This window comes from Aptenodytes forsteri, unplaced genomic scaffold (genome assembly GCF_000699145.1).
Source record: "Aptenodytes forsteri isolate BGI_AS27 unplaced genomic scaffold, ASM69914v1 Scaffold257, whole genome shotgun sequence".
NCBI lineage: Eukaryota > Metazoa > Chordata > Aves > Sphenisciformes > Spheniscidae > Aptenodytes > Aptenodytes forsteri.
Window position 1 is genome coordinate 6079103 of NW_008795194.1, and position 22190 is coordinate 6101292.

The 22190-nt window shown below is 39.7% G+C and overlaps 1 protein-coding gene across 1 annotated transcript in view; it reads right to left on the reverse strand.

The window, feature by feature from the left end:
• The window catches only part of PARD3 (par-3 family cell polarity regulator), a 428182-nt gene that overhangs the window by 93482 nt on the left and 312510 nt on the right, over nucleotides 1-22190 (reverse strand). Inside the window, exon 21 of the mRNA XM_019471891.1 lies at nucleotides 8768-9025. Within this exon, the coding sequence (XP_019327436.1) occupies nucleotides 8768-9025 (258 nt within the window). The remainder of the gene's footprint in view (nucleotides 1-8767; nucleotides 9026-22190) is intronic.

Consider the following 22190-nt stretch of genomic DNA (forward strand, 5'->3'; position numbering starts at 1 on the left):
TTTCTAAAATTTACTGCAGAGGATTCCTCCCCACAACGCTTCCGCCAGTGACAAACTATTTCGACCGTAAGCAGGATGCTTTTTAAGTCACATAAACAAACAAGACTGGCCATAAGGATAAACAATGTAGTTAAATATAGTTTGTCTCATCTGTGAAGGAGATACCATTCATAAAAAAAAAGCAGAACAAAAACCCCTCCAAAACCCTCCAACATTAGAAGAACATATGTAAAAATTAATTTTTATTTTACTTTTCAGCCATTAACCTACATTAATTTAAAGATCTAACTTCAAATTGTACATTTAGTTTTAGCAAGCTGAGAGACAGGATTCAGTGAACACACAGCATTCCCTCCAAGCTCTGCCTGTGCACCCCCCTCCCATAATCAGACAACTCTAAAATGCAAAAAACCCAGCTCTTTAAATGCTTGGAGAGGAGAAGCCTGAATCCTTCACCAAAGAGGAACAGATGGGTTGACTGGAGGGACATAAAAGAAAGAAGAATCATAAATTTGTGTCCTATTTAGAAAGGGCCACATTCAACAGCAACAACAAATTAAACTGATTAAATTACGGCGTTCAAGTGCTGCATAACATCAGTTTGCAATCCAAATTTTGGTTAGCAGGACTAGCAAAGAACAGATTTTAACAGTTTACACTGGTAGGATCAAAGCGCTTAATTAAATGAATGGGAGAGCCTTTGCTTTTTCAGCTTTGTGTACTCAAATATTCCCCATAATTTTCTCAGGATGAAGAACTCCAAATTGTATTGATGGCATTAGAGGGAAATAAAGATGTGCATGTTACACACACAGCTGGTTTTTTGGACTGCAATCTCAAGCCATACAATAACCATTCGATGCCTAAGACATTGCCTTTTCTAGTTTTTATGTCATGTTTTGTTTCATACTAGGACATATAATTTTTCTTTTTTTCTTTTTTTAATTAAGTGCTGCCTTCTACCATCTGAAAAAATGTAAAGGTTGTTCTCTTTTTTCCTCCAAGCAACAATATGCCCAACTGATCTATGCCTGTTTGCAAATTGCACTAACATATCAATGAAAAATATTATACATAATTCAGTTACAATGTATTTAAAATCCTAATATGTATTATATCCTTAAATGGATGAAAAGTGACAGGTTTTGATCTACCCTTTATAAGTATAGTCTCTCACCATAAGCAGTAGCTGCACTTCAAGAATTGAAAATCACAAACCTAAACGGATACTCCTGATTTCCAGCAAAGGGGGCTCGTTAGCAGTCACTCAGAACGGGGGCACCAAGGGCACGTTCGGGTGGGCCCCACTTCACCCCCTCGTTTTGTAACCCGGAGCGGGAAGTTCATCTCTCTCTTATCTTTCTGTGCATTTTCCCACTGCAACCATTTGTAGACAGACTAACTCGGGCTGCTTTTGTAAAAACAAACAAATAGCTGTCACACTTCAGATTACACAGCAAGCTGACTGGAGGAGAGAGGAAGCAAAAGCACCGGGGTTTAAGTGAGGCTGCGGCTGTGGTAAATGAGAAAGACGTGATTCTCACAACAGTATCAGTGCTTGGTATCTATTCAGAAAGAAACCAGGACTTTCAAGTAATTAAAATGGGAGACGTGAATAGAGTTCACTGTAAGTCTGCCATTTATTCCACCAAAGTGGTAACCCAAACAGGGAGTGCAATTGCATACTTTCACAATAGGGAGCCAACATAAATCCTCATGAATTTATATTAAAACTTGTCTTATATTCTATCAAGATGGAAGAACAAAAGAAAACAACCAACCTAAGATAATAAAATGCCAATGCTAATAGTGTCTATTGGGTTCTAAATACACGGGTCTATGAGAGACCAAGCTAATTTTTAGGTAGTCCTGGGGGCAAGGATTACTGGCTTATAGGATGAAGGGTAGAAGAACAAAAAAACCCAATGCGTTAGTGCTAAAGTGAAATTAAACCCATGAAGAGTCTCACAGAGGCTCTAACTAATCCTTCTTTGGGTTATCACAGACAGAGGAGGAAAAATACCACAATGACTTCCAAGTATTATTTTCAGTTTTACACGTTAGAGAACTGCAAATAGTTCATTAACCCACTGCTCTCCACTGAGTTGCCTTGGAAAGTCTGTTTGATTATCCCACAGTGGCATATGTGCCATTTTTTAGGTCAGGGAAGTTTTTCCAGAAACCAGATTCTCATAGGAATGAAGCTTCGTTATGCCACAAAAGGGTGACACTCACTGGGAGATAAGGATTTAAAACCTATTACTATTAATTTCTGAAACATTACCAATTATTTAGGGAGCTTGGATAACAAACAGGTCCCTGCTCCGAAATGCTTGCAACCTAATTGAGTATTTACAGCGTATTTACCCACATGAGTGGTACCTTCCCCTGGTAGCACGTCATCCGTAGGGCTCTGGCGGCAGATGGTGATAAACAATGAAGAACAAGGGATCCAGGCGTAGGAAACACTTCCACATCAATGCACAGAAGTAAACAGAAGTAGGAGGGAAGAGCTTACTCATAATCTTATTCAATCTAGGTTGTTAGCCTTCTGCACAGCTCTGCAGGTTTTAAATGTCATTGGTTAGACGGTTTACAGTGCCGTGGCCTTTCCCTTTGTGAAAGAGCTCTTCAAGTCAACTTCCAGAACCGTCAAAAAATCTCTTCATTTAAGAAACAAGAAATATCCTAGCATTTACAGGATGCATCACGCTGAGTAATAACTCCTATCTCCATCGCTGGTGGGCCTGGCAGTAAGCTCAGATTCCTATGCATAAATGATCCCACAGACTTAAGAACACTCCTGTGACTGACACTGCTAATAAAGAAGTTTAATACAGCTGCACAAGCACCTTGGTTTTTTAACAAATATTTATCCAGGCATGGCAATATAGTATTTCATAGCTTTCATGACCCATTCTGCTATTGCTAAGAGTTATTTTACACGCACCAGAAAGACAGGCTCTGCTTATTTTGCTTTTTATGTATTTCTGTATTATATTAGAGTGTTTCTTTCCAGTTTCCAGGATTCATTACTCTCATGCCAATTTAAGCACAAAGATACTACTAGGCGAATAAAAGTTAACGTCTAAATAAAATGTTCTCCCTTTCTTTTTGGAAAAGCAGCAAGCAGCAGCAAGTATGTGGCCTGACCTTAAAAACAGCATATTGTCTCTTTGCACTGAACAGATGACAGTTAAAGCAAGTGGGGTTATTTTCAGTTCCCCAATATTCCTTTGACATAACTTGATTCCACTTCTGATAGAAAAGAAACCAGTTCATAAAGGTCTTCCTTTCTAAAATGAGCATTTTTTCTTTTTAATGGCAAAATGCATGCAAAAAGCATATGATTATGGTATTTATGTTTCCATTAAAATGTCCTCAGCAAGCTGGGGGAGTCTAGCCTACTATTTTCAAGCTATTTAGATTTACAGCAGCACAGTGCCTATTTTATTTCAATCATATTTCAGGACAATGCACTCTTGGTGGGAAATGATTACACAGTGACAGCCAGTAAACGTCCATTAGGAGTTGTCTTTCTACATGCTGCTCAACCATGGATGTCAGGTGATCGCTATAAAACTCCATTGTATAGCATCATTGTCATCTACATGAAAAACACTATTGATCAGTAGCACAGCTTCTCTTCTGTATGATGCAAAACATACTAGAGACATTTTTCAGCTAAAAGCTTTACCCACAAGAACACAGCTCTTGAGACACTTCTTTCCTGAACTGTAAAATAAACATAATTACACATTCCACCTAGATTTTGCTCCATTAATGCCTAACGTAAAAAGTTGGTAAGTGAAAAAACTTCTTAGCAGCCTGTGTCTGTAAGCTATCAACACACAGGATGGAGCTAACGTCGCAAGGGCAGCTGATGTATATGCAGCTATACTGATGACTGATCACTCCGAACAGATTTTCATAGAATCATAGACTGGTTTAGGTTGGAAGGGATCTTAAAGATCATCTAGTTCCAACCCTCTTGCCATGGGCAGGGACACCTTCCACTAGATCAGGTTGCTCAAAGCCTCATCCAACCTGGCCTTGAACACTTCCAGGGATGGGGCATCCACAACTTCTCTGGGCAACCTGTTCCAGTGCCTCACCACCCTCACAGTAAAGAATTTCTTCCTTGTATCTACTCTAAATCTACCCTCTTTCAGTTTAAAACCATTACCCCTTACTCCTATCACTACGCTCCCCGATAAAGAGTCCCTCCCCACCTTTCCTGTAGGCCCCCTTTAAGTACTGGAAGGACGCTATAAGGTCTCCCCAGAGCCTTGCCTTGCCTTGCCTTGCCTTGTCTTGCCTTCTCTTCTCTTCTCTAGGCTGAACAACCCCAGCTCTCTCAGCCTGTCCTCATAGAGGAGGTGCTTCAGCCCCCGACCATCTTCGTTGCCCTCCTCTGGACCTGCTCAAACAAGTCCATGTCCTTCTTTACGCTGGGGGCCCCAGAGCTGAACACAGTACTCCTGGTGGGGTCTCACGAGAGCAGAGTAGAGGGGGAGAATCACCTCCCTCAACCTGCTGGCCACAATTTTATTTATTTATTTGTTGCTAAAGCTTCATTTCCTCTGAGCAATAAACAACTCCTCTGTTAAGGAAAAGAATCTGCTTTAGTTCTTTAGGATCAAGATCAGAAAACAGCTTTTTTTAGTGCTACTGGAGGGACTTGCTATGACTAGTGTAACTGGAATTTAAAATGTGTTTCAAGATTCACAGGAGCAACATGTATGCATGGATTACATAAGAAGCCCAAAATAAAGAACCCCCGATATTTCAACTACATATTTAACAGATAATAACTATCTCACTGAAAACAAACAACCCCCCCCAGCCCCCACCAATATCCATCATTGATTTAACTCTGATCCAACATAAATCTGCATGAAAGCAATTCTAAAACAGCTTCAAGTCCTGTAAGGATATTTTTGAGTAAAATTTACTATTTATAGGGTGGTTTTTTTAATAGCCATTGTTGGTAAGGTGGGTGAAGCAATGCTACTTACACACACGTAGTGATGTGCAAGTCTCCAATGAGTAAGTTAATGTCACTTTCTCCTTTGTTGTATTTTGGCATTATACAATCCACTTTCTAATTTAGAGAAATGAACGGACAAACTATTTATGGAATAACCATTTTCTTCTTATTGTTTTGTACTACCTGTCTACAACTGCAGAGCTTGGGATACATACAAATATAAAATACATCCAAGAAGGAGAATGAAGAAACAGGCCTGATTTTAACAGTGGTTTCAAGTTAGGTTATAAAATAACCTGGGGGACCTCTGCCTGACAGCTTGACAGTACCATCATTTGGTGAAGCACTGTAATAGTTGTCCTCATAATATCCTTAAACTTGCATAAAATAAAATAAAATCGTCCATTATTCTGATGAACAGTTTACATACCTGTCCTCCACTTTGTTATCATTCATACGGCATGACACAGTTAAACTTACATCAGTTGGTGGCATGTGTCGATGAAAATAAGAGAGAAGTTGAAGGAATATTAAAGAAAAACAAACCCTGACAAGGCCTCACACACAGGCGCAGTAATTCTCTTGCAAGTTAAGGACAAATTTGTCATAAGTGTTCAGTAATGGTATGCAAACTATTATGGGACATTTTGTTATAGGCTTTTTTGTAAGAGTCTTTTAAATAACCTTTTGGACATACTTAAATGTAATAGAAATAACATTTCCCATATAAACAATGCTGCTTTTAATATGAATGTGCGAAAGATTTGAGACAGCCTGGCAGTTACCAGCTCCTGGCAGTTCAGCGCAAGGGGAAAAATGCGCTCCGAGTGATTCCCCTTCCCATCCATAAAGGCTGGAAGCAACTGCTTCCATCTAGGTAACCCCTGAAACGTGCAGAGGAAAGGAAAGGAAAGGATAGCAGGGCAAAGGGGTAAAACACAGGGAAAATAATGCTCACCACAGGTGAACGCTAATGTAAACAATGCTTTAAGGATGCAGAACTGCATCCAACTATTTCTCCTCATGCTTTTTTGTAGCATTATCAGGATAAACCAGACTACAGAGAAGAAAGCTCCCTGGAGAGGAGCCTCGTGAAGAGACACCTGGATGCTTGGTGTGGGGAGGGGCATCATGGGAGATGCCAAGTGAAGGGGGAAGGTCTCACTGCCGGAAAGGGGTAGCAAGGAACAAGATGTGATGCACATGGGGTGAGGAGCCAGATATCCCACAGATGGGGAGACAACACAGTTAACGAGCACCTCAGGCCCACATGGCCGCAACTATTTTTACAATGATGCTCAGATGATACTTTCTTAATACATCTAAGATAAAGCCTGTAAAACACAGAGCAGCCTTGGGAAGACAGTTCAACCACAATCTAGGCTCTCCTGCTGAACATTACTGGGGTCAAGCTCCCAGACGTCTTTCACACACCTCGAGGAAGACTGAAAGCTGCTCCCTCACAGCTGTTACATCTTCTCTGAGAGAGCAGGCAACATGCTCTCTCAGCAGTGGGCCCGAGGTATGGACTCGACTTCTGGAAGAGTTAAAGATAAGTCTGAGATTGCACAAGTTGCTGCAACATTCCCAAAAACGTCTCTTGGAGCTGGGTGGGATTCACTAGCTCTACAGTTTGGTTGCTAATAAAGGTGTGAGGAGAGAGGGAAGAAAACCCCATACACTAGACAACTTCATGCCTCAGACCCCCAACAGGTACTTCAGAGGACATTTATAGTAAATAATAATCTTCTTCTATCTGGATTGCCTATTTCTTTCCAGGTGTTTCTTGCTGAATGTGTCACCCCTTTATCACGGGACTGGGGGTGGCTTTTCTTGCCGCAGTTCTAGTCCCCGACTTGCGTTTTCTCCCTCTGCTCAAGCCCGTTGTGTGTGCTGGGCCTTTCCTTTTCTCACAACGTGATCCAGCTGTGAGAGATGGGGCCCTCTGTGCTCCAGGAGCAGCCTGAATGTGCAAAACTACCACACTGCTCTTCAGTCCTACCCTTATGATTAACATCAGATTCCCCCCGTACTCCGTTATCTTCAGTTTTACTCACTCTCTCCTGGCTCTTTTATCAGCAATCACACAGAGTTAGCTAGGTCACGCAGGTCTTATATTTCACCGTGCCAGGTTTGCATCAAAGAACTTTTTTTTGTTGATGTGACATTGATGCCATTCAACTCAGGCATGAAACACTGCCTTTGGTCTAACAAAACCAGCCGTGAGAGTCACCACGTGGCAGCCATATCCAACCAAGCTATCTTGATTTCCAAAGGCACAAAAGTGCTGAAATGTCAGGCACCTGGGCATACCAACACCAGTCAATATAAGGCTACGGAATATCAGATTTCAAGGGCACAGATGAAGCTGTCGTCTTTTAAAATTATTTTGCTTCCTTCACTGAAATAATGTACATTTCCACAACATATAAATTATGTCTATTTAATATGAAAAATAGACCTTTTACACAGTGCAATACAGCAGAACGGTGCAACTGAGAAAATAAAAAGGCAGTTGCGCTACTGAATTGTAGTAAAAATTTATGCATCCAACAATGCATCTGAAATCTCCTTATTTGTCATGTTAGACAATACATTTTCCCCAATATTATGTAAAGGTACTCTTCAAAATAGACCTAGTGGAGGGTTAAATATACCACTCTCAGTCCTCAATTAAGTTTTAGACAATTAGCTGAACTCTGCTACTTTCCTTAAGACCAAATGCAAATGATTCCGTTGCCTCCTAGAACAGACTATGCAAGATGAACGCCAGTCCTCATGTAGAGCTATACGGATCTCAGACACTGCAATCAAAGACACCGCTTTGATTTAACTGAAAGTCCAGTATTTATCTTCTGGAAAGAATGGGGTAGAAAACAAAACGACGAGTGGTTTTACTGTGAGCTAAATTAATAACCTCTGAATGAGTTACCGATACCTCCTGCACTAGGATTTTAGTATTAGTTTTTGTAAAGCTGAGAAAATGCAGAACTACAAGATCATAGATCTAAGCCAAGAAAACAGATGTATTTTCATTGTTAAAGTACAAAAAAGCTGTGAATTTTGCCTTTGGTTATTTCTACTTTATGTTAGTTTACATGCCTGTTTTAGCTTCAGGTTTTCAAATGAACTCAAATCTCCTTCAACAGAAACCGGAATTTTGCCCAATTTCAGCATAAAACCAAGCATGACACAGTTCAAATAATGTAACCGCAGGAAGAGTATAAATCATAAGCTACAGCCCGAGAAGAGAAAGTAACTCATGAGTCAAGCTTGGCGTTTACTCACTTGGGTCTATATTTAATCAAAAAGCTCCACCTGTTAGACTGAAGTTCAGGACTATGGTAGGACTAGAATCCAGGTAAGCGTTAACCCACTTTGCTTTAACAACAAGAACCTTCCAGAAATTTTTTAACTGCTGTGAATAGGTTGGAAATACTGTATTCCACAACCATATCAGTTAGAGTCTGATAAATAAACCAGATGAAGTTACAAGTTTGAATTTAATTTGAATGATACCACATGGTCACTCCAAAATTCCAAACCATCTGAAGAATGAGAAGAAGAGCAGCGGCTCTGCAGAAAATAACTTTCACGTCCCATTCTGTTACAGTTTGATTTGTGTGAGCTTAAATACTTTTCTACATAAAGGCTTTTAAAAAGCCATTAATAAAAATGCAGTTCTGACTTTCCAACTGACGTATAGTCATCTTCCATGACAAAAGCATTACAAGGACGGATTTTGAAAGAGCGTATTGACTGATGTCTGGTGCCTACCTGTCTACAGGTGAAGACTTTGAATTCCGTGGTTTCTTCACTTGGGCGTACAAGGCTTCCACTGTCTGCCCTTCCCTCGGGCTCTGTGGTCGGGTGTTCAATGCTATCGTGCCGCTGTTTGAAGAAGAGTCATAGGAAGCAATCCCAGCGTACATTGGGTCTGCATCACAGCCAAACGTCCGGTTAAAATCCTGTATTTCTGCATAGTCACGTTCACGAGCTTGTCTCTCTCGAAATTCTCGAGTTTTTGCTTGAATTCTGAAAAATTAAAAGAAGGCTGAAACTAATTTTCCCCCCCCCCAGTCATTTGAAAGCAGCAGTTAGCAGACACTTTAGATAGCCCATCTTAATGAAAACCACTGAAGGGTTTCCAGTTTCAGTTTGTCATGGAGCCTCAGGTTTACCTTGGATACTGAAGTCTAGATCAAAGCAATGCTACAATCAACACTAGTCTTTAAGGAAGAAGTCTGATTATCCAGTCTTTTGTTTCATTATTAAGTAAGAAAGGACTAGCCATAGCTGTTGGTAAACAGTTTACCTGTTGTCTTATGCATCTTAGGATGCCTGTGCTATTACCTGACCTGTCTGAGAATGGCCTGACACCATTCATATCATATTGTACTCCATCGAAACCTAACAGATTTAATGGTTCTAATGTCTGGTTTTACAGACAAATTTTAATGTACTTTCTTGGCCCAATACCACAAAAATCATACTTCTTTCAGAATTTAAAAACTTCGTAAGGATAGGACACACACGTATATATTTATGTATGCATGCATGCAGGAAAGAGCAGAAGTAGATTCTTGTATGAATCATTTAAAATGTGCACATTTTGTTTCAAATGTAAACAAACTGAATCTGGCATCTCAAAAGTAGGCAGTTTCTTCTCAGAAAGTAACAACATGTGCCTTATGTTAGAGTTACAAATGAAAGGTGCTGCTGTACTGGGATTTTGTATCTAGGTGCACTTGTTTAGCTTATAATAAAAAGTGACAGATAAAAACAGATGACATTTAAGAATCTGACAAACACAAATTCACAAATTGAGCACGGGTCATATTTTCAAAAGCACACAAAGCTATTACTAAAATTTGATCTGGGCTTCAAAGTTTCTTTGGCATTTTAGAAAATTTGATGTATCACACACACATGCACAGTGAACTGAAAAAACCAGCACACACACCCCCCCAACACTGTCTCCCCAGACCAATTTAATGCTCTGTCATCATTGCAAAATGAAGCACTCAGCTGTCTCCTCCCTTCCATTAGTAAAATGTGCTCCTTTTTCATCTAATACAGCCATGGCTACACAGTGTGACAGCATCCATCCATTCAGACTACAGCTCTGCGCACCCCTGTTATGTGCCATTTCCAAAGACTTTTCACCGACTTTTAACAAGAGCAGCCTACTCAAAGTAGGCTACTTTTGAAAGTAAATCTTGTCTCTTTTGAAAACAGAAAAGCCTTAAAGTTAGGCAACGTTGATGTTTTTGGAAATTTTAAACTTAGCCCCGTTAGATTAGTCTTTGCAAAAAGGAAAGGGGATACGCAAAGGGTGGGATTCAGGTTGCAGTTAAAGACATCAGAATTTAGGTGCCTGCAGTAGGTGAGGTCACACCAGGGACTCCAGTCAGCAGACTCGAGAGTTACGCAGCTGCCGTGTTAGTCAGTGTGTCCTAGTGTGAAAGGAGTTGCTCTATAAACATTGTGGACGCTGTTGTTTAGGACTCCTTTGGAAGCTTGGATACCCAGCCTTGATTCAGCTGCTCAAACATAGGCAGCTATGGCCACCTGACATCCCCAGGTAATCCTCTGGATCTCCAGCTGCTGGGCAAGAAGGACTTCTGTAGGTCCTTGTCACACCTGCCAGCCCCGTGCTGAAATCTCAGAGATTGTGTTCAAGCACGTGAATCCAGCCCCGAGCTGGTATGTGAACATCTAAATTTAAGTGTCTTCATCAGACTGAGTCCCAAGCAAATTGTTCTTTCTATGCTAACACAGATTGCCGTAATAAAAGAAGAGAACAGGATGATGGCACAGATAGGCAGACCTTTTTTCCCCCCAAATCCCACAAGTATTGACCAAGGATACTGATTTGGGATACAACTGATTGGCTTAACTCCCTTCAACAGCCAGAGCCATCTACATTGATGGTTCAGTGATTCATTTGCATGCCCCAAGTTATACCTCAGCATAATTTCTCTTTTTATGTCTACTACTACTGATTTGTGCACCACAACTCTCTCTCATATTCAGTCACAGTGGAAAGAAAAACCACCATACCAAAAAAAAATAGAAGAAATCTGAGAAAGTTTAACTTAAACCAACAAGAATTTTTAATTTTGCAATTTTGCAAATACAAAATTATTTTCTTTACTGGTTGCTTTTTATTTTAATAGGGAAAAATGGAAATGAAAACTGTAACAGTATTCAGCTGACAGCATGCTCCTCCGCAATTTCAGCAACATCAAACTGGAATTGTTTTTTTGTTTAATTTACAGTGAAGAAGGACTCAGGTTTAAATCCATTTCAAATTTAAACTGTGTTTCTGCATGCCTATTTTTTAAATAAAAATATATGTTTTACATTGTCTTATACTCTAAAGCTCTAATTCAGAAACGTTACAACGTTAATCACTTCAAAGGTATCTATGCAGAAGGAAAAACAGGCCTGAAAATGACCTGCGGTTGTTGATTCCTCTCTCTGCAGATTTCACTTCCAATTTGTAGTCCTGTATTAATTACCCTGTGGAGGGAATGCATTTGTCTATTGATATTTGTCCTCTGAATGGGAGAAGCAAAGGAAATCAGAAATTTCCTAGATATTAGGAGATTTAATTTCAATGGACAGTGTATCATCACGTACTGGAACACTGGCTGACACCAATTTGAGCAAAAGTACCCCCTGTATTTCAGATAACCAATATTTCAGTGTATGAAATCTGACAGTATAGCAATAATGTGGCATAGAGTAATTCAGTCAGAAGAAAACATTATCTAAAGCGCTTATAAAACAGAATTACCTGGTGATAACTGGTGATATTGGCCTCAGTGTCACATTGACTGCCATGAGAGATGCCAGTGAACTTATCTAACTTTTGACCATGAATATCACATCACTCTCCACAGGTGCAGACATGAGTGTTCCCCGTTTTCATGTTAACGAAGTTTTCTCATCTATCTGCTTATCGGCTATTTAATACGTTTGGACATAGCACCATTTGCAGCAAGAACATTAAGATTTTCCCACGCATGGTTCAATGAGGGATACTTATTCCTATTCAAGTGGGAGAGAACCGACTGTTGAAGTGTTATAGCAGTAATTATGTTCATGTCCACCAGGAAATTTTTTAGCATATTTTCTACAATTGCTAATACAATGTGTTAATACACATACGTAGTATTAGAAATCAGAGTCTAAATGCATTATAAATCTTACTGTTAATTATAACCAAAGTATCCAGTAACCATTTGCAGTAAGTAACATATAACAAAGGGAAACCCTGAAGTGAAACTATAAGATATCCAACTATACCAACAACCAAAATGTTCTGATTTTTTAATTAATTTTTTGTGCTTTAAGTTTAAACCGCTGTGCAAAGCCTATCCTTTCACATGACAAAAGTATAGGTATTCTGATCACTTCACACATTTTTGAATATTGTTTAAAATACAGCTTTGGTTTTTGCCTTCTTGAGGACATACTCTACTTAAACATTATGTCTCCAAACTTAGAGGGACCAAATGACCAGGGGAAAATACATAGATATATTCTTGAAAAGAGTAACAGCTATCAGCTGAATATTGCACTTTCCCTTTCACAATTATGATAGCTTTTAACTCTGAATATATTTTTTATATAAGAACCTGAACTTAATGTGACTTTATTTTTTATGTTGACCCCTCTCACTGTGTGCATGTGCGTATATACATGATATGGCCTAAATCATTTGCTAGCATATACTGAATTAAGTGTACATATGGGAAATGCCAGTGCAGACTATTGTGGAAAAGATTAAATGATTATGTAAACGCACTGTGCAGCACAGATGAGAACCTGAAATTTGCTCCATACTTCAGCCCTAATCAGCAATGCTCCGCTACTGAAATCCAGTATCTGGAGAATGTTTGACCACAGTGCTTCAGCTTCACAATGTGGGTATGTGTATTAAGCTGTCTTCACTGAATTGTATTCCTTCATGACATGCCACAATAAAAATGCATATGTCTGAAATTTCAGATCAGCTGATTTGAGGATTTATGGCCTTCCTATGGATTTTGTGTGGGTTTAACAATAATAATAATGCTTAGCATTCACATAACCCTTTTCATCTTCAAGGAATTTTGCAAAAACTGCTAATCAACTTTGCAGTGTTTAAATGAAACTGAACTTTTAAAAATACAAAAGCTATCCCAAGAAGTTTCTAAACCCTTCTTGCTGAAGCGTTAATACTGAAAATGTCAACAATGTACTGTCGTGCTTTTGAGACTCAAATTATAACGTTCAGTAAAGTATAAACTATCCTCACGCATTTGTGTGCCATTCAATTCAAAAGCTAATGATAACTGCTTCAAATGACAATATTGTTAGCTGCAGAACTTCCTATAATTGTTAGAAGAGCTTTTCACTGCAAGCTAATCCAGTAGTGATAGACATGCCCATTGTATAGCGATTCCTATGCATGTGAAACGGTGGTCACAAAAGTAAGGGAAAAGCTTATGCTCTGCTGTCTCCAGCAAACAGGAGCAACCTCGTTCCTTTCTTCAAAACTCTGTGAGTGAGATTCAGCTTTCAGATAAAGGCAACTACCATTTTTGACACCTAAATTTAGGTGTTGACATATGTTTTGGACTCCCAGAAGAGCTGGTCAAGATTCAGTCATATCAGGTGGCTGCCCACAGGGTGTAGAGAGCAGTTCAGCCGAACAGCAGAAACGTGGCCATTTTAAGGTGAAGCCAAACCTTTCTCTAGGCTCTACCAACTGTGCCAAGTACCCCTCCCTTGACCACAAAGGGCATTTAGCCCGTAGCTCAAATGTGGATACCACATTAATCATATTAGTCTGTGAGCCAAATCCCACCGTGAACCAAATGTTTACAGCAGTTCTGTCTGAACTAAACTTTAACTTTTTCCAGCAACAGAAAACTCCAATCTGTGGTGCTGGCAGAGCTGTTGTGAGTAAAACTGAATAAGCAAAGCTGGCAAAAGAAGAGAAATTGACCCTAATTTCATGTAGTGTTAGGAGTGAAATTATAAATATATTCCCAGTCCCTTGGGACCTGCAGTCCCCTTTGTGGGATTTTTTCGTATTAGTGATTTAGATCTTTGCAAGAAATCATCTACTTATCTTAATTGATGAACACAGCATGGGAAGGATATTCACAGCTAGTACATTACATTTGCTGTTGCAATGGCAGCAATGTCCTCCCCTAAGAGCAGAAACAAAGTTGGCTGCTGCTTCTGGTGTGCAATTGCTTGGTCAATTCAATTAATCCTCGTGCTGCTGCCAGGATTCAGCTATTGCCCAAGTGATAATCCACAACCTCGTCTTTTCCACCAAGGCTCACTCATTTACAAAATCAGTATTGAACGCTTGCAGTTCCACATATGTGAGATGGCTGACAATGTTTATTAAGGATAGAAACAGCATTGTGTAAGGACAGAAGCTAAATGACAAGCCATTCACCGCTGCCAGTTCTCAGTTCTTCTGCCATCAGACTGGCGTGCATCGGGATGATGGATTGAAAACAGAGAAAAACGATGACACGTTTATAAAGCCAGTCAGCTTGTTTAAGGTAGTCAGACGGGATGAACACATTCGGTCCAATTTTTGCCAGATATCGTTTCCAATAAAGAGGTCAGGAGGTGTGTTGGCCAGTAGCCAAATCTTGTCAAATTTGTCCCCTTCTCCTTTGCTAGTGAAAAATACCTTGCAGGCACAGTGTGCCAGCAACTAAGCCAGGTCTTGCTGTTCCTCCTCCCCCTCTCCTCGACTGCCTTCAGGGCTTGAATGGCCCTTTTTCTAGTTTTTGGCAATCAAGTCAATATGGGAGTTTGTCCTCTCCTATATTTTTCTTTGACCTTTGTCTGGATCCAAGCAGAATTTTTCTAACAACAACTCTTCTAATGAGGGTACCTTGATTATAGGCATTATTGTGATTTCCCTCTGAACTGGCATATGACACTTAGCTTTTCTTATCATGATTAGAGCTAGTCAGTTATCACAGTTATAACCACCTCTCAGCAAAGCCATCTGCTTTCCTGGGAAAGTCATTCTAAAGGATCGCTGTGGGCAGTGGATAATCATGGGCAGCAACAGCAGTAGCTTGTAAACAAGACAGACACCTCCTCTTCCTCATTTACCCTCCCATTTCATTCAGAATTTTTGCATATTTAAAAAAAAGAGCCAGAAAATACTGCTACGTAAATGTAATTTGTAAACTGAAAGGCTGGAGACCAACCTTTTTCAAGTCATTAAAAGAAAAAAATTAACAGTTCTGCCTTATCTTCTATGTACATACATGTGTGGCCAGCTGGCTGAAATATGACTGTCCTCTGATCTCAGACACATGACCAAACACATACAAAATGTGGTCAGTTTGCTATGGATAAGCACAAGCGTACAGGGACAAAATCAGAAAGGCCAAGGCACAATGTGAAATAAAAGTAGCAGGGAGCTTTAAAGATAACAATAAATCATTGCATAATTGCATTAGCAGTAAAAGGAAGAGCAAAGAAAAGGTTGCTCCCCTGCTCAGTAGTGAGGGAACGATATTGACAGATGATGCTGAGGAGACCTAAGGCTTAATGGTTTTTTTTCTTTGCATCTGTCTTCACTAAAATGGTTGATTGCAAGCAGGTGGCCAGCACAATTGATACTGCCACAAATAGCAAAAAGATCTCCAACCTAACAGCAAAAGAAGTAGCTGGAAGCTGGTTAAGTTGTACTTCATCCAATGCACACAACCGTCTGAGGCAGTCTCAGACCTTTTTCAATAGCCAGGAGAACCTGTTGAGGACAGCTGAAGTATTGAAAGGTGTCGTGGTTTAACCTCAGCCGGCAACTGAGCACCACACAGCCGCTCGCTCACTCTCCCCCCCACAGTGGGATGGGGGAGAGAATCAGAAGAGTAAAAGTGAGAAAACTCATGGGTTCAGAAAAAGACAGTTTAATAATTGAAATAAAGTAAAATAGTAATAGTAATAATAATAATAATAATAATAATAAAAGGCAGGCAGGTGTTCAGCCATCTCCAGGAAAGCAGGGCTCCATCACGTGTAACGGTTACTTGGGAAGACAAACGCCATCACTCCAAACGTCCCCCCCTTCCTTCTTCTTCCCCCAGCTTTATATACTGAGCATGACGTCACATGGTATGGAATGTCCCTTTGGCCAGTTTGGCTGTGCCCCCTCCCAGCTTCTTGTGCACCTCCAGCCTTCTCAGTCAGTAGAGCATGGGAAGCTGAAAAGTCCTTGACACTACCTAGCAACATCTAAAACATCGGTGTGTTATCAACATTGTTCTCATCCTAAATCCAAAACACAGCACTGTACCAGCTACTAGGAAGGAAATTAACTCTATCCCAGCCGAAACCAGGACAAAAGACTAGAAGAAGTCAAACATCCCTCAGAGGAGGAGGAGAATTATAGACTCATCAGTTTAACTTCAATCCCCTTTGAAACAAACTATTGGTAAGCACAGAGAAGATAATGGGACGAGCAGTAGCCACCATAGATTTATCAAGAACAGATGTGGTCAAGTCAGTTGGATTTCCTTCTACAACACAGTAAATGGCCTTGTGAACAGAGGACAAACAGTACGTCCCAGGCTAAGAAAAACAGCTACGGGATGGATGCAATAGGTTGAACCAGGTAGGTCCTACAGAGTATCTAGAGAGTAGCTCTCAGCAATTCACAGTCAGACTAGATGGATGGATCGAGACATTTTCTACATGGATCTGTCTCTGAATTTACTCAGGTTTTTCATTATTAATTAGGACGCTATTGAATCTGCAGAAAACCCAAATGAAGGAACTTTGGAGGAAAGGATTAACATTTCAAATGTTCTTGAAAAATAGACAGAGTAGACTTCAAAAACAGAATTAACTTCAATAACAGCAACTGGAAGGTAATTTACATAGTTGGAAGAATTAAGCGTACCAATTAGAAGTAGGGGAAAAATCTGAGTTGCTTTTTCAGGAATGGATCTGGAAGTTCTACTGGATGACAGATACTCACGAGTCAGCAATATCAAGCTGTTGGGGAAAAGAGAAAGACAGAGTGGGGACATAACAGCAGTCTCTGGATACATATGGAGGAAAAGAATAATGTTTTCCATCTCTAATGCAAGTACTAGGTATTTAAACCGCAGCAAGAATAATAATAACTGTGGGCAGGGGAACTTTCTAATGAAAAGGTAGCAGAAAAGATTGCCATGGGAAGTTGTGGAGTCTGTGTCATTGGAAACTGAAAAAACCCAGGATGAAACAAACGTCTTGCAGGAATGGCATACCCAGGAGATCCTACCTTGGAAAAGTGACATAATCTCTCTTCTAGATCTGTAATTCTGCACCTACATAGAAATATTACACACATATTTTCTATGTATTGGTTCTACAACAACAGAGAAAGATAACAGGGACCACATATAAAAAGGAAAAAAAAAAGCTGCCCACCACCTTGAAATTGAAGAAATGCATCTACACAATCAGACCGTCTTAATTTTCTTTCTCCTTCAACAATCACAGCCTACCTGCCAATTAGAATATGTGATAGTACTTACTGTCTCTCTGAAGTCCCCCCCTCCTCCAATCCCACGTGCAGAAGAGGCATGAGAATTTCAAAAACCTTTAATGAGCTACAACCCAGGAGGGCTGTAGTTAAAAAAAAAAAAGGGGGAGGGATAAAGGTGATAAGGTGATTACTGTAAGTGCCCTAATACATTAGGAAGAGAACAACATGCTCATTTTTATAAGGAGCTATATTAAAGAAGGCTACTAAAGAAGGCAGCAAAATACAAATGAAGATGTAAAGAAATGAAAAAATGCAGGAGACAAAGTAAATATTATGCATATAAGCAGGCGAAGTGCAAACACCAGTTTGAAACCAAGTGACATTGATGAAACTAAAGGAGACATTAGAATAATTTCCTCTAACCTGGTGGAATCTCTCATGTATTTCACCCCTACCTTTCCTTATCCCCTGACCTTCTTGATTCATCCTTTGTCTTTCCAAAGCGAAGATCCATCCCCCCAGCAGAGTATCTCAAACCTGCTTTCCTGGATCTTGGAGTAAACAAGTGAAAATCCTTGCTTATTTTGATTTAAAAAATCTGTAAATTACCAACTTACTTATATTTCAGTGGAGCTTTTAGACTACTTTGCAGTTAACAGTCTGCAGCATTTTGGGGTGGAGGGTATGCCTGCTGTGTTTTTTTAAAGGATACGTTTCAACCAAAGGCGAATGTATCAGGTACATAGGTAGTATAAGTCCTCCAGTCGCCAAAACAAACACCACCATGACTGAAATTTTCTTTCCTTATTTTCATGTCTGATCCAAGGGTCAGTGACCCCAGCAGTGGAGGATCACCCAGATGGGCAACTGGGACAGTTATCCTGCTGGGAACCATGTTGCATCAAAGAACATCATTGCTGTCTGTAAGCAAAATGGAATTTAGTTTTTCTTTTGCATTACAAAACTGGCCAGAAGAACTGATATTTACACCTATGACAACACATCCCTGACCATTAGATTAACTTAGCTCTAATCTCCTATCTAGTTCTTTTGCTGGACTGAAGTAGAAAGGAAGAAGATCATAAGATGCAGCTGTTGCTGAAACACATCTTGGGAGAGCTCCTGCTTCCATCCCTCCTCACTTTAAGAGCACTAGTTTCCTCTCCCACTCAGGCTTTCTTGGACAATTTCTTCCCCTAGATTTTTTTTTTTTCCAACTGGAGAACAATGCCAGAAAGCAGCACTGGTGGGTAACATCTGAATTCTGCAGTTAGATGTCTAAGGAGCAGCTGCTCCCATATGTGCGAGAAACAAATGACACAGGCATACCACATATCAAATGGTACCATATATCATATCATATATCAAATCAGTCATTCCCAGATACTGCAGGCAGTAAGTAGAGGTCCAGCTACAATACTGTCATCAGTTGGTTGAGCTGAGCCTATCCAGCATCCACGCTCCTCTAGCTAAAGTCTAGTAACAAAAGTGGGTATAAAATTCTGCCGCTAGCTCTATTTCAGGTCCATTATTCTGTGTTTCTAGAGTACTATAGCCTAATCCTGAAGTTGGAAAATGAAACAGTCTGAAGTGACAAAAAAATACAATGAAAAACCTCACAACAAAGCAAGGGATTATGTGAATCTCATATACTGAAATTGAAAGAAAAGGAAAAGAAAAAAAAAAACCACCGATAGAGAATATAGCTTATAAGTCAGTATCTTTGCTCAGGACTCACAAATTAGCCCCCACAACACCTCGCAGGATTCACTTCTAAAACCTTGCTGGGTCACAGTACTGAGTGAGAGCATAAATCTACAGCATGGCCAGAAAGAGAGCCAGGTTTCTTATAACCCATTAAAAGGTTTGTTCTGGTAACTGGTTACAAAATAAAAGTTCCAGCTGTGGTGTGGAGGGAGGACCTACCTGCCTGTCGTGAATGTATCATTAGGTGTCTTTCTGGTTAGTCGAATACTTGCTGCTGTGACTAAGAACTAGAAAAAAGAGTGGGTTTAGTGCTTTATCTTACTGTTAGACTCCTGTAGTGCAGTCTGGAAAATCTGATGGGTTTTCAGTTCTGTTCAACTCAGCAACAATCAGTTCAGTAAGTTAGTAATTACGGTACAGCTTTTTTAATTCTCAAGTAAGTATTTGCTACAGCAACTCTACCACTAACAGCATAGTTTATGGGACGTCAGAGGACATACTGCTGCCTTAATCCTAAAGTTCTTGGCGTTCTAAAGTAACAGCACTATGTTACTAGTTATTAGTATTAGTGCTGTTACTTAGCACTGAAATTTCTAAGAGAGGGCTGAACTCATATGATCTGCAAGACACCTGCACCAAATTTGTAACTCAGAATATTATAAAGACCATTTAAATTATATTTTTAAATATATTGCAAGGGACTTGGCTGGACCTTGCCCAGTACAATGTCTTGAATCACTGTAGAGGAATAATAGAGAAAATATACTTTTAGCATGATGTCCTAAAATCTCTATACTTACAATAGGTAGCTAGAGTATGTGAGGAGCTTTGTTTACAAAACTACCTCAGCAACTATTATTCCACAAAAGCTTCAATTTACATATCTCCACAAAAGCTTCAATTTACATATCTCCCGAAGTCAGTATTTTTATGAAGTGGAACTGGTCAGCAATGTTTTTCCAAAGCTCAATATTCTCATGCTTCATTTCTGTGTTCTCTTACAAAAATTACTGAAATTGATTTGTTTTCACGTCCTGCACCCTCATCCATTATGTAAAAAAACACTGCCAAAAACAATGATACAAATCTCAGTGAAACTGGAATATCCCTTGACAAGCAGACCCCATCTCAAAATAAGTGAGAATGAGAAACACATTGCTCTAAAATCAGAGGAATGATTCCTCTGATTCACAGAGGAATTTTTTCTCTCCTCTCTTACGGGCTGGGAAGGGGGTGGAAGTTTTATCAGAAAAGATTTACACAAGTCACTTTAGAAAATATTTATATTCTGAATGTTTGCAGTAATAACGGATTTAGAGGTAATAGTTCTTGTGAAAGCTGTTAAGTGGCATCAAAATACAGCAGCAGCAAAACTAAAGCTGAACCTTTGCGTTATTTTAAAGACACAGATAACAGGCTATGTAAGAAACAAAAATCCTCTCCTTATCACAGTACGTCGTCTTTTTTCCTAAAAGTAAGACAAAACTGCTTGATGAAAATATTTTGCATAAGGGGAAAAAAGTTGGGGTTTTCCAATAAAAATATTATGGTCTCTCTGGGAAATCTGGAAAGACACCAAGAGTGTCTTGCTGTTCAGCCCCCTACTCCATCTGATACTTTAATAGTTCCAGATGGCCTTTACTACAGGATGACCTCCCCTCTATTCTTTTATTATGACCTTTGGGTCACAAATTATCTATAGGACGCTGCTGTCATTCTGTAAGACGCTGTTGTACTCTTTCATCTAAAGAATAAAGATGCTTAACATTAAAACTCATCTTTGTTAGGCTGACCTTCCAATGATGATCAAAACAGACAGTTATTCCAATCAATGTCATTGCTGGAGAAAATATGTTTCATTTTTTGCAACACTGACATTAAGAAACTATGGCATGGTTTTAAATCAGATCACTTTTGCAATTCTACTTGGCTGGAGAGCATAGCATGTTATACTCACTGAAAATATAAAAAATACTGCTGTAATGGTTTTGATGAGTTACATTGATTAGAAGGATGTGGTGGGTTTGGTTTTTGTAAGTTATTGATGTGGTTTTAATGTAAACTTCATTGATAGGAGGTAATAAAACGTTATGTAGGTTTTATTAATTATTTGTCTTTATCATCATAAATGGAACACACTGAACTTGCATAGGAAAATATAATAAATAGTCCCAATGTACTAAATAAAATAATAAGGTTAATTTCTTTCCTGCTGTCAGTAAATTCATGTTAGCAGTCTCTCGTCAGCTTGACATCAATTAATGATTTTAATTCCAGACTCTTGTCACAGTACTCACCACCCTTTCGTCTAATTAAAATGGATGATGCATGATGAAGGGAAAACACAAGACTTCTGTTCTTGTTGTAACATTTCTATTCATTAGTATACTTTTACAACAAAGGGCTTGTGGCTTTAATGGTACTAGGGAAAGATGAAGAGAAGTTTATTATATGTTGGAAATAAAGATCCTTATACCCTTAGGAAACATATAATACAGGAAGCATTTTATGGAATGACCGAATCCTCCAGGAAAAAAAAATATCAATGTTATTTTAACTACTAATGAACAGACAGAATTTCGCTCTAAATTGAGGAAAAATCATTACGTGAACAACACCCACTGAAATCGTAGCCTTGTTTACGTTCACACAAAAAATGCTGTCAGCCTATTGATTGATCACCAAAAATAACAGCAGATCTGCCAATACAGAGACAAATGCCTCCCCCAGACAGCACCTCTGCAAGACCGAGACCGCCGGTCATCTCTCCCACTCTTTCGGCCACACTCTGGCTGCTGCAACAGCTCCACCTCCTACCTCCAACCTCCGAAAGCATCTCCCCAGTCCCCGTTCGAACGAGAGCTTTCCCCCCGTTCATAGCAAGGCGTTAAGATTCACTCTGCCGCACAAAGCCCTGCTGAGGTTTCCCGCCTGGAGCACCACCGAGGGGCTACCTGCCCCCTCCAGGGCCGCGGCCCG